This window comes from Protopterus annectens, chromosome 3.part1 (genome assembly GCF_019279795.1).
Source record: "Protopterus annectens isolate FY-2018-M chromosome 3.part1, PAN1.0, whole genome shotgun sequence".
NCBI classification, from domain to species: domain Eukaryota; kingdom Metazoa; phylum Chordata; order Ceratodontiformes; family Protopteridae; genus Protopterus; species Protopterus annectens.
The window spans coordinates 1,232,382,438-1,232,395,238 of NC_056732.1; the positions used below are offsets into that span (position 1 = coordinate 1,232,382,438).

At 40.3% G+C, this 12,801-nt stretch overlaps 1 protein-coding gene across 1 annotated transcript in view; it reads left to right on the plus strand.

Moving 5' to 3' along the window:
• The first annotated feature begins 3,141 nt into the window (after positions 1-3,141).
• LOC122797764 (protein lin-54 homolog) overlaps positions 3,142-12,801 on the plus strand; it is an 881,007-nt gene continuing 871,347 nt past the window's right edge. The window contains exons 1-2 of the mRNA XM_044066286.1: positions 3,142-3,166; positions 3,370-3,455. Of these exons, the coding sequence (XP_043922221.1) occupies positions 3,142-3,166; positions 3,370-3,455 (111 nt within the window). The remainder of the gene's footprint in view (positions 3,167-3,369; positions 3,456-12,801) is intronic.

Consider the following 12,801-nt stretch of genomic DNA (forward strand, 5'->3'; position numbering starts at 1 on the left):
AATTTCTGATGTCAGTGGACATTCTAGGGAAGTCCAGTGTCTTGGTGGACAAGTTGAGCAGGTCTATCCTACTACCTCATGAGTAGTCTGTCAATTCATTAGTGACGGAGTACATTTTTTGTCAGTGGGGTTGACTGTGCTCTGACGTATTTGCTTCCCCCCAAAATGCCAGGTGCAGCAGTTTTTTTGCCCTGATCCCTCCAGAGGTGGTGTCACTGACAGATGCTCTACTTCATCATTGGCCCCATGGTCACCTTTACATATATTTGCTTTTTCCCTTTATTCTGAATTTTCTACAGAAAGCATCACAGTGTAAGAGCAAACTCATCTTCATTGCCCCATTCTGGCTTTGACAAGTGTGGTTCCCCTTTCTTTGACCTCATTTAATGCACCTGCCTTGGGTTCTGAATCAGTTTCCAGATCTCCTATCTCATATGTCCAGACCTCCTCAACTGGACATTCAAGCTGTCAAGCTCACTGCATGGCTTCTCCACTTCCAATGATGGCTAGACAGTGCAGGTTTTCTTCTCAGGTTATACACATTCTTACATCTTCCCAGAAGGTTTCATCCAGAAAATATATAATAGTAGATGGAAAAGTATTTATATCTGGGCCCAGGACAGACATTTGGACTCCTTTTCAACAGTCTTGGATTTTCTGGCCCCACTTTTCCACAGTGGGGCAAGTTATTCTATGGTCAAGGTACAGCTAGCAGCTATCTCCAGTTTTCATATTGGGAAAAAATCATTCCTCCTTGGCATCTTTCAAATTATGTAAAGCCTTTCTCAAAGGTACCTTTCTCCTTAGGCCTCCTATTAAGGATCCCACTCCTCCTTGGGATCTTACACTACCCTTACAGGGTTTGACACAGTCCCCCTTTAAACCAGCATCCAAAGTGGACCTAAAATTCTTGTCTTGGAAAACTATTTTTCTAGTTGCTGTTACTTCAGTCAGAGGAGTATATGAACTCCAGGCACTGTCTTCTTAACTTCCATATTTAATTTTTCACAAGGACAGGGTTTCCCTGTGAACCAATCCCTCCTTTTTACCAAAGGTTGCTTCAGAGGCAGTACTTAACCAAATTATTAATTTGCCAGTTTTCTTTCCAAACTTCACTAATAAAGGAAAGTACATGCTGCACTTGGATACACATAGACAACTCAGATTTTACATGCTGCACTTACTGGATTTACATAGACAACTCTATATCCATAGAACAAAAACTCTCAGAAAATCTGACCAACTTTTTGTTTCATTTTGAAAAACTTACTTGGGCAAGCTAGTTTCAAAAGTAACCTTAGCCAGGTGGCTCACTGATTATATTTCTTTTGTTTACAAGGATAAATGTTTGCCTTACTGAGGCTCCCCAAAGCTCATTCAACAAGATCGGTTTCCACTTTTGCTGCCTTCTTATCCAGAATTCAACAGATGATATTTGTGCAGCAGCTACCTGGTCCAATGCTCATACTTTTATTGCTCATTATAAATTGTATATTTCCTCCAGGGATAAAGTGGCTTTTGGCTGTGGAATTCTCCTGAATATCTTTTCATGATGACCACCTTGGGTTTCAAGCAGCTGGGGCTCTCTTACAATCATTGAGGAATGCAGAAAAATGATATCGGATACAAAAGTTATGTACTCACCACAATGATGAATCTGTGTTGTCTGTTGTTGTCCTTTCTTAGCATCCTTCCTTCCATTCCCCTTTCCATGTCATGTAAATGTCTATATAGACTTCTGGTATGACCTGTAGGATATACCTAAAGATTTTTTTCCCTTTCTATACTCCATATTTAGATATTTTCTAGTTGTTTCTTACCAGCTTCTTCATTTGTACTCTGGTTTTGAATGGGTACTATGTTATTAGTCCTTAGCAGTTTGGCACTGGGGGCAAACTCATTTTAAGATAATGTGGGGACTGCATGGGGATTATGGGTAAGGAAAAGAGCCTGAGCTATCGATCATAAGTCTGAAAAAGCAGCTGAAATTGGATTTGAAACCCAGTTGTTGAGGAAGGACAAAAACAGATAACACAGATGTATCATGGTGAATGCATAACTTTTTATTTACTGTTACATTGTCTTTTTCTTGGAAATCAACTTTTGCAGTAAGAATACTTAGCCATAGCCATACTTAGCATTCCAACAATTAACTTCCACATAGGCTTTCCCTAACATACTTCCTGGGGATGTGCTGCTGTCAAGCATATAAGAATGTTCGTGATCTCAGAAGAAAATCCTTGGTTTAACAATACTCCTTCTTCTAAAGACTCTTACTGAACCTTACTACCAAGTTCATTTAACATAGTTGGAAAATGTTTCATTCCCAACTTGTATTACAGCATTTGAATTTCTTTCTTAATTTTGTTTGGTGAGAGTTTAGGGGGAAAAAAATGTTGACTCCAGTGCTTAGAAGAATGAAGCTCTGACTTTGTCACAGGTGACCTATGTTCATTTAGTGACTTGAACACTGAATGAGCTAGCTGGGTTGACAGAAAGAATGACAAGCAAGCAGGGTCTGCTTGCCTGTCCAAGGGGAAGAGTTGTGTGTGTTTGTGAATGTGTGTGTGCCATTGGATGTGCATTTTGGCTACAACTCCATCTGAAGACAAGATATGGATGAAGATGATTGCTTTTAAAGGGGTATGTGGCTGTGAAGATAATGTCACTTGCAGAAGTGGGTAGTAAGCCTTTCTATCAGCCTGCTTCATGTAAACCTCTTGGGACTTTGTTGGCATGTACATAGGAACATGTTTTAGAGCTCCAAGGCAAAAATCTCTGAAGACTGTATGTATGAAAGCAAAATAACATTGGAGCTCTTGTCCCATACAGGAGAGTAAACTGGTGATAGAAGCAGCATTGGGGCAGCTCAATGGTCAGCAGATGTGATGGTGAAAACTACTGCAAAAAAAAATTCTGAATCAAGATCTAGCATTCTTTTGCCTCAGTTTATTTATTTTTGACAGAGGTAGACGCTTGAGGTATTTTGCCTTTGTCTTTAAAGTAAACCTAGTATTTTACCCATAAGCAACAGTTTTACTTATTTTTGAATAATCACTGCCTGGCCATTATTTATGTAAGCTTTGAGACTTTGCATCTCAGTGCTTTGAAGAAAGCTGAGGTATCCCAGCAAACTTGGAGATGTCTTGGAAGAAACATCTTTATGGTAAGTAAATTAAAGTTCTGACAGTGAGTTTTTAAAGTAAAGCAATATACTATAGTATGTAGGTTGCACACTAGCATTTCTGTTAGCAGTACATGTGCATCCCTCAAAACCAGCCTTTTCAAGATGCTTTTGAATCTGTGTACTTATTTGTTGTTATTATTAGCATTGTAATTGTAATGTGTATTTAATTAACTTGTTCACAGCAGATGTTTCTCAGCTAGCTGCTACTGTAGTTGGTAGACTGCTTCCAAATGTGAGTACACAGCTATCAAGTCTCAGTTATACTCAGGTGAGATATTGATTTAAAATTTAGTACATTATCAGGTAAAAGTTTCTAACATCCAAATAGTAAGCAGTATGGTGTAAGATGTGCCAGTGCATTGCTTTTAAGGTAAACAACTACAATAAAATGTTTCATAAAGCAAAATGCTGGATTTTAATAAATCTATGAGCCAGTGTTGTCTTTTTTTAGTCTGATTCAACTTTTAGGTATCTGATCTGACTTGGATCCATTCTCTGCACCTTTGAACTTATGCATCCAGGACTCTGGCTCCTCTCTTATCTATAATTCCCATCCTATCTTCCCCTGAACACCTCATATCTCATCTGAATGAGAAATGGTTGTGTGATCCAGGGCTTTGATATCCTTTCATTTTCCTATGGGAAAAGTCATCTCAGGAAGTTATTTCATATCTTTTTTCAATCTTTTCCATGTACCCTGGTAGATTTTTTTTGTGATTTAAAAAAAAAAGTTTATGTTAATGTATATGTAAAGTTAGTTAGATAACACTTCCGTTTGACATGATATTTAGGTATTTAATCTTTTAGGTACAGGTACTTATGCTTTAGTGAACCATTATTTCTTCACAGTTATGTCTGAGAAAAGCTTTAAGAAGTGCTCTCAGTGCAAGCACAAGATACCACCACAGGACCCCCATTTCCTCTGCATGTATTGCTTGGCTGCTGCTCATTTTTATGTGGAGTATGAAGCTTGTGCTTCCTTTGGCTCCAGAGCTATTCGGGACTCAAGAGGCAAGTTAGTTTTGAAAGGCCTTTTGCTGGCCCATTTGGGATTCATTTGGGATTCAGTGAGGATGAGAATCCATCAGCTTCTCCATCCTCTGCAAAGGTGATTGACAAGTATAAATCCAAAGAGAGAGAGAAGATAAGGAGAAAAAAAAAACTAAAAGATGACAGGGATGTCGCCAAAGAGAGCAAATCTCCAAAGAAGGGGCCAGAGAAGGCCAGGAAATGGTCTCCCAAGTGATCAGAATTAATGGGTCCAGCACAGAAAATACAAACGCATTTGAATCCATAGACTTCATGGATCTGATCTCCTTCTCTAAAGCTATTCATCAGGATAGATGCCAATCCAGATCTTCATAAATGACCTATTCTTCCAGATCCATCCATTCGTCAAGGAGTATCACCAAGGTTGATGGCAGGATGATGTGGAGATTTCTTTGAATGCAGATACAGCTGTGGGTACTGTCGGCTCTGTTCCCTCAAATCTTTCCAAGAACAGCTCCATCTACCCCTCCATTAATGACTTCTTCATTGGTCCAGCCTTCAGTACCACAGCCCTTGGATCCAAGTGCCACTGGGGTACCCACAACGGTGCCAGTAGTGTCTTCCACTTCAACTGGCTCACAGGTAAAACTCACAGTGTGAAAGTAGCTGACTCCAAGTCAGACTGCTGACCAGTCATGACTGGAGTCCCACATGGTTCGGTTCTGGGTTGTCTCCTGTTTAGTATCTACTTCTCTGAAGTCCAGGCCAACACGAAAGGACACTGGCTGACAAAGTTCGTAGATGATTACAAGTTGGGAGCTGTTATTAACTCCCCAAGTGATGTTGACATCCTACAGAAAGGCCTCACTGAGACCAACGACTGGTGTCAGAACCATGGCCTTAAGCTCAATGAAAAAAAATGTGTCGTCATCCCTTTTGGGAAAAACTCGGTTCCCATGAATTACCACATCGATGATAGTCCACTGAACACAGAATGCGTTATAAGAGATCTGGGAACACAGGTTGACAGCAACCTCTCTTTTGACCGCCACATTTCCACTGTGGTCAGAAAGTCCTTCTATGTGGCACATATCATTACTAAGGGTTTTTGCATCCAGGAGGAAAGAGGTCATTGTCTCCCTCTACTCTTCCCTCCTTAGGCCAGTCATTGAGTACAATGCCCCATTTGGCATGTACCACAGTAAACACCTGCAACAGCTGGAAAAGCCACAAAAGTACCTCACAAAGAGGATCCTAGGCCTTAAACATTTGTTCAAAAAAGACAGGGGACCTAATGGACCTAAGTTATCTAATCCAGTTTGTAAAACAGGCAAAATTCCTGATGGTCACAGTTCAGTCCATTTTGCTTCTGCTGAGGAAGGACAATTGGATGTGTTCAGTAGATCTCCAGGATGCTTACTATCATATAAAGATAAATAAGCAATCCAGGAAGTTTCTCCATTTCAGGCTGGTTGCCAATCATTTCCAGTTCAGAGCACTGCCCTTTAGACCCACCACAACCCCTTGGATGTTTACCAGATGTATGGCAGTGATGACAGCCTATCTTAGACTGCAGGGGTTCCAGGTGTTCCTATACTTAGATGATTGGCTTCTCACCTCCCCAACCAGGGATCTCCTAATACAACAGCAAGGTCTTCTGCTCCAGTTACTACAGTTTGGGAGTCACTGCAAACCAAATGCAAAGTTAATTGAATCCCATTCAATCCATAGAGTTTATCAGATGCCATCTAGACATGACAAATTTGCCACAGTCCAGAGTTCTTTCTCTTCAACATGAGGCCAGTCTGATTTTACATCATCCCTCACCTCCTGCAAGGCTAATTCTAAAACGTTTAGGGCTTATTGCCTAAAAAGTCTCATTGACTCCATTGTTGAGATATCACATGAGAGTACTTTAGTGGACCCTGTCAGTTAAATAGTCTCAGCTTTCTTAATCCCTGAGTACTGCCACATCAGATGTTGGATAATGTCTCCAGTGATTTCAGAGGCCCATACCTTCTGTATGCAACAACCTATAAAACAGCTGCCATGAATGCTTCCCTTTTAGGGTGGTAGAGCATTACAAAGGGAAGACTGTTCAAGGTACCTGGTCACCATTAGAGGCCAAACTTCACATCAACAATATGGATATGAGAGCAGTCCTAGCATTGCAGACATTCCAAGAGTATCTGTCAGAGGGTGATCTCCAGTAGTCTGATACATCATCAAGCAAGGGGGAACCAGATCCTGTCATTTATGTCAGGAAGTCATGAGAGTTTGACAGCGGGCAATGTCTTCCCACTGATTTTTTTAATAGCAATGCACATCCTGGGGACTTCGAGTGCATTATTGGACAAGTTAAGCAGAAACATTCTCCTGCCTCATGAGTGGTCCCTCAATCAAGCAGTAGCAAACAAAATCTTCCGTCACTGGGTCAGCCTTTCTGCAATCTATTTGCGTCAAACCTGAAAACAAGTGCAGTGGTTACTTTGCCCTAATCCCTCCTCCGGGTCAGTCGCAGAGGGACGCCATTGTTCACAATTGGCCCCCAATTCTCCTATATGCCTTTCCTCCCTTTCCCCTTTTAACAAAATTCATTCAGAAAGCCAGACAGTACAAGGCAAAGGTGATCCTCATTGCCCCATTTTGGCCTCAGTGGCAAAAAGTTTGACTCCCACATCTTTGGCCTCACCTCTTATGTCCTCCACGGACTCAGGGATTCACCCTAGACCTCTTATCCCATCCAGCAGGGCATTCTCTCCCAGACCCAGAGACCCTGAAATTAACTGCATGGTTCCACCAATTTGAATGATGGCCAGAGGTACCAAATAAAGTGGTACATATCCTTACTGCTTCCCAGAAATCAAGCACTAGGAAAGTTTTTCTAAGTAAATGGAAAAGAGTTTCCATGTAGGCTACAGTCAGAGGTTTGAATCCCTTTTCAGCAGCTCTCCCCTCCATTCTTGATTTTTTATCTGATCTGTTTCAGAAAGGGTCTAGTTTTATCAAAGTACAGTTATCAGCTATTTCCAATCTGCAATTTTCATATACTGGGTGGAATGAGACTCTCGTATCTCCTTTAAAAGTTTCTAAGGCTTTTCTAAAAGGGACTTTTTTGGGTACTTACGTATTACAGCAACCACATTTCCAAGGGGCAGAAATTTCCAAGGTTTTTGCGAAAGTATGAATGCTAACCTGAAAAGAGTTGGCAAAAGTATGAATTACTACTGCATCACATTGTTTATAAGTCTGGAAGAGGAATAATGGCAAAATTCCTCTTCCTGACTAGCGCCGATTCCCGACGTGACTTAATGAAAAATGCAATTCGGATGTCTGCTGCTTTTGAGTCCTGCAAAGAAGGACCTGTTTCTTTCTTACATATTTTTCTACATATTTCCTAAGCATCTCATAAAAAAAAAAAAAAAAAAATTCCACAGAAGAACTATGCAGAAAAGTGAATAAAAACAAGTAATATTACAGGTAAAAACTGCTGACTACAAAATCTCCCTACTCAGGGATGTGTTGTTTTGTTCCCAAGCGGGACTCGTGTGCGAGAGGTGTTAAAACCTTATCCCACTTCACACAGACATAGTTCTGTGCATCTGAAGTTGTTGACTATCAACAGGCAGTTACACTATGAACAATGAGGACTAATTCATTAAAATATGTACAAAATGTAACAATCGCAATTCACTGCATGGCCACGTAAAGGGGTTTGAAATGGGCCGGTTGTCTTCATGTGAACATGCCAACTTTCATGAGTTGTAACATAATGGATGACTGGGAAGCAGCAGTCATGTGGATAGCTCTCAGGAAAGAACACTACTAGGGAGAGGAATTTTACTGTTATTCCTCTTCCTACATGAAAAACAATCTCACTGAATAGAAGTTAACAGACAACACACTCCTTCTTAGGTTATAAGGCATCATTTGTTGAAAACGTTACAGATTAGGGTACTTCGGAAAAGTGGCTGCGATAACACGTAGGTACTCTTTTTTGCTTTATCCACCATAAGAGAACCAGTGCCTCCATGGAGTATTATGGTGATGCTTCAAGTCCTTACACAGCCTCCTTTTGAACCTGCAGCTTTAATAAACCTAAAATTTTTATCATGGAAAAAATTTTTCTTGTAGCTGTTACTTCTGCAGACAGAATTCCAGAATTGCACGCCTTTTAGTGCAAACCACCATATCTGGTGTTTCATAAAGTTTGTTTTTTTCCAAAGGTGGCATCTGAATCTAATTCAAACCAATCCATTAATCTTCCAGTTTTCTTCCCAACATTTTCAAACAAAAGGGAGTACATTTTGCATTTGCTTGATGTTCATAAACGACTTGGGTTCTATCTCCACAGAACCAAATGTTTTAGAAAGATGGATCAGTTATTTGCATCTTTTTTCAAAGCTAAGCTAGGACATATCATTTTTAAAGTTACTTGTTACACATGGCATTCAACCTGCATTATGATTGTGTATGATAAATTGGGTTGTATTTTGACTAAAAAAACAACAGCTCATTCTACAAGATCTATAACAACTCTGACTGCTTTTCAACATAGTCGACCTATTAATGAAATTTGTGCTGCTACCACATGGTCTCTAGTTCACACCTTTTTTCTCATTATAAATTGGATGTACAGTCTGGAGCCCATACATCTTTTTGCTCTGCCATTCTCATTAACATCTTTCCTTGATATCACCCAGGTACTTAGTAGCTAGAGAATCTGTCCCAAAGGTTGAATCGGACAAAAAAAAGACAACATCAGATACAAAAGTTATGCACTTACCATAACGATATATATGTGTTGTCTTATTTTTGTCGGGTTCAACATCCATCCCTTCTTCCCCCTTCCAAGTTATCACATCTTTTATGCCTTGAAGAATGGATGTGATTCCAGAAGATTCTTGCTATTCTCAGCCTTATCTGGTTGTCTTCTTATTTTCCACATAGGTATATATACATGTATGTGTATGTGTGTGTGTGTGTGTGTGTGTGTGTGTGTGTGAGTGTGTGTGTACAATTTCAATTGTATGATAGGCAAACTCGATCTGAGGTATCCTGGGGAGGAGATAGAGAGAAATATGGGTCGAGGAGGAGTCAGGTCCACAAGTTTGAAGGTGCCGACAATGGATCTGAGTCAGATCTGAGACCCAAAGGTTGAAATGGATGAAAGTAAAACAACACAGATCTGTCATTATGGTTTCATTTATAATCTAGGGCCTTTGAAACATTGAATAAAAACTTCAGATAGAACATCCTCTGTTTTCGATTTTATTTGGTAACCATGTTTCTGGTTCAGTAAATCTCACGTCTGTCTATTCACCGATTATGTTTTTTCAGGTTTAATGTTGGAACTACTAGACCCTGAGTGGTGCATTTTGTTAGTAGCTTGTGCTTCATGGAGATGCACAAATCAAATATGCAAAATTCTTCTAGAAGTACATGCAAACTTTTTGCTGAGCCTTTTTTGGACTGCTCTTTTAAAACACAAATGTACATCTTTCAGCTGGAGATGATTGTAACTTTTCTATCATGGCTTTCAAACAGAGTCAGCTGGAGTTGTCAGCAATCAACAAGATTAATTTACTTAGTGTTTTCCAGTATGAGAATCCAGTTTGTGATGCTTTATTATGTTTCTGACTATGTTCTGAATAAATCACTGCAGAAAAGTATTTGGTTCAGATTCTGATCTTGATGTCTTGATCATAGAAGCCCACAAATAAATGTGACTGTGGCAGACAGCTTCTTTCCAAAGATTTTCACACAGTGTACATTGTTTGTTCCATACTGAAGCATGATCTTAGCAGCACTGACCTTGATAACAGTTTCAAAATCAGCACAAGAATAAGGATGATGAAAGCTTTACAGCATTTCATCTTAGAGAATCAAGAACAATAGAAAGGTAACCTGCTTGCTACTACTGGAATGTTAATATTTATAGTAGCATATTGAGTACCATTTGCTTAGGGGTGTAGTGATATTAACTGCTGTACCCTTATATGCTGATAAAGATTCTATGACAGTTTGTGAATGCACAGATTAACTCTATATGCATTGTTAACAAAGTTCATAGTAGCGCAGTGAATAGTACCGTTAGTGTTTTCATACAGTGCATAGTTGAACAGCCAGATTTCATTATGTTATCATGCAAAACAGGACAGAAGCATCTCGCATCTGATTAATAGTGTGCACTTGTGTTTTAAAAGAATGCATACATGGTGTGGCTGTCTTTAGTATATTGGCATGTATTCCATCTCATGTGAGTTACTGAATTAAGCCTGCATACATGTAAGGAATGCTTAGGCTTCTTTTCCAGTTCTGCATACATATTGTTTTGGTAGAGCACACAGACAGACACGCACACACACACACACACACACGCACACGCACACGCACTCACACTCACACACACACACACACACACACACTCACACTCACACTCACACACACACACACACACACACACATATTCACACACACACGCACACCACACACATGCAATATAATGTGCATTTGCAACATGATTCTCATGGAGTGCAGGCAAGCTATTCCTATATGCATCTGCACACTTTTTGAAATATGACTAGTCAGAATACGTCAACCATTTCAGTACGACCATTTTGAGTATATAAACTGTGATTGTAACACTAACCTTTGTGTATATTCCTGCTGAAAATATGTTTGTTTCATTAATGAAGGCAGTCTAAATTGGCATAGGTAGACAATTGTTCTCCAAAAACATGTCAGTGAGCCAGCTAGGAGTGTGATGGGAGCTAGTATGGCAAGAACCTAAAACCAATAGGAGCTGTTTTGGGACCCACAGAAGAAGTAAAGCTGTACCAATGGTAAGGCACATGTGTGTGGGTAGTGCTTCTATTGTGTATGGTTTTCCTGTGAGTAGTTCAATTATTATTTGTTGATCACTAACTTCCCAAGCCCATTTCCTCAGTTCTTTGTTTCCACGAACATATTTCCTTATAATATAATGGAGATGTAAGGTCTTGGCTTGTGCACAAACTCTGTCCATCCTTTTAAGATGTTTCTGCTTTCCCAGGGGTAATATAACCATGGAGCTGTTATATTTAAGTAAGGGGATGTGGGATGATGTTCTCCACGTAGAGGGTGGAAGGAGGCTTACACCTGAAAAAAATTGGCTAATTACTGCGAATTAAGTAGTGAGATGTGACTCAAATATAATTACCAGTGTAATAGGAGGCAGGTAGTGTAATGGAGGTTAACTGATTAAGGAATGTGCTGGCAAGAACCACACATACTGCATAAAGAAAAACGTAGCATGATGACATTAAAGTTATCTGCAGATCTCAGAGGTCATGTGGCATACCACAACTATGTGCATCCATACATGCAAGGTTATGTCACTAACAGAACTTCTAAGAGCCATAGTAAATACTTCTCAGGAAAGCCCCTCCCAGTTTGTCCCTCCCAGTTTGTTCATATTACTAAGATGGAAATTGGTGTATAGGACAGTCAGAAAAGTTGAAGAGCAAGCCAAGACAATCACAGAGGATAGGGATGAGGAAGCTAGGGTATTTTTTATGGGGGAGTTGCCCATTTTGTAAGAACATTCGAGGAGAAAGGAAGTAAGGGGAAGATGTAGGCAGAAAAGATGGCATTGAGGTGGTAGTGGGGGCAAGTGAGCAAACAATAAATAGACAAAGACCAACAGGGGAGGTGCTGTCACAAAAATTGGTGGTCATACAAAGAAGAAATACAGATAGAAAGAGGGGAAACAACTGCTTTTTAGGAAGATTGTGCTATAAACTGGGGATAGAAGTGAAACATAAGTAAGGGGAACACCATGACAAAGCATAGGTTTGGATGACAGCTGCCTTTTATGATACCCAGGGCTGGACCCAGCTAGAAGTCAGTCTTCTCTGTGACTGCACTCCTTACTGTGGCTAGCCATTGTTGACCCACTGAATGGTGCCAGGTAGTGGTGAATTTATGACAGTCACACAAGAACATTTTCCAAGTGGTCAATGCAGATCTCAGTCTGCCGGTTCACCACTGCCATCAACTTCTCCTCCTGTAAGTCTTGCTGTGTAACAAATCATGACTTGTCAGCAGGTGAGACAACATCCCACCACCACCTGTAGCAGACTACTGGTGACCACAGTGGAACCCTCCAGGTTATCATTTGCAGGATGGCGTTTGACACCCTGTGGAGAGGCGGGCATGTAGGCCATTGGAAACCCAGCAGAGGATGGCAGGGCATGTTGATGGCAAGGTGATTGCTGCTGCACTACAACCACAGAGGTGGCTGACACTACATAAGAGAGTAACATAAATGAAGAGAAATAAAACAACAAACAAACATCGAATTAATGTAAAGGAAGGATTGTGAGAAAAAAAAGAGACAGACAGACACACACACGCATACACACACACACACACACACACACACACACACACACACACGGGAAAAACAGTAGCAAATAAGACTGTTAGGCATAAAAGCATCTGGAGAAGTGCCAGCCATTGATCTTGCACTGGGGAATCTCACAAAAGGTGCCCACTAGTTGCTGCCATTGATCTTTGTGTACTAAGTATGCAGAAATATTTAAGACTCTGTGGTGCACCACCTGTGAGCCCTGCTACTCAGT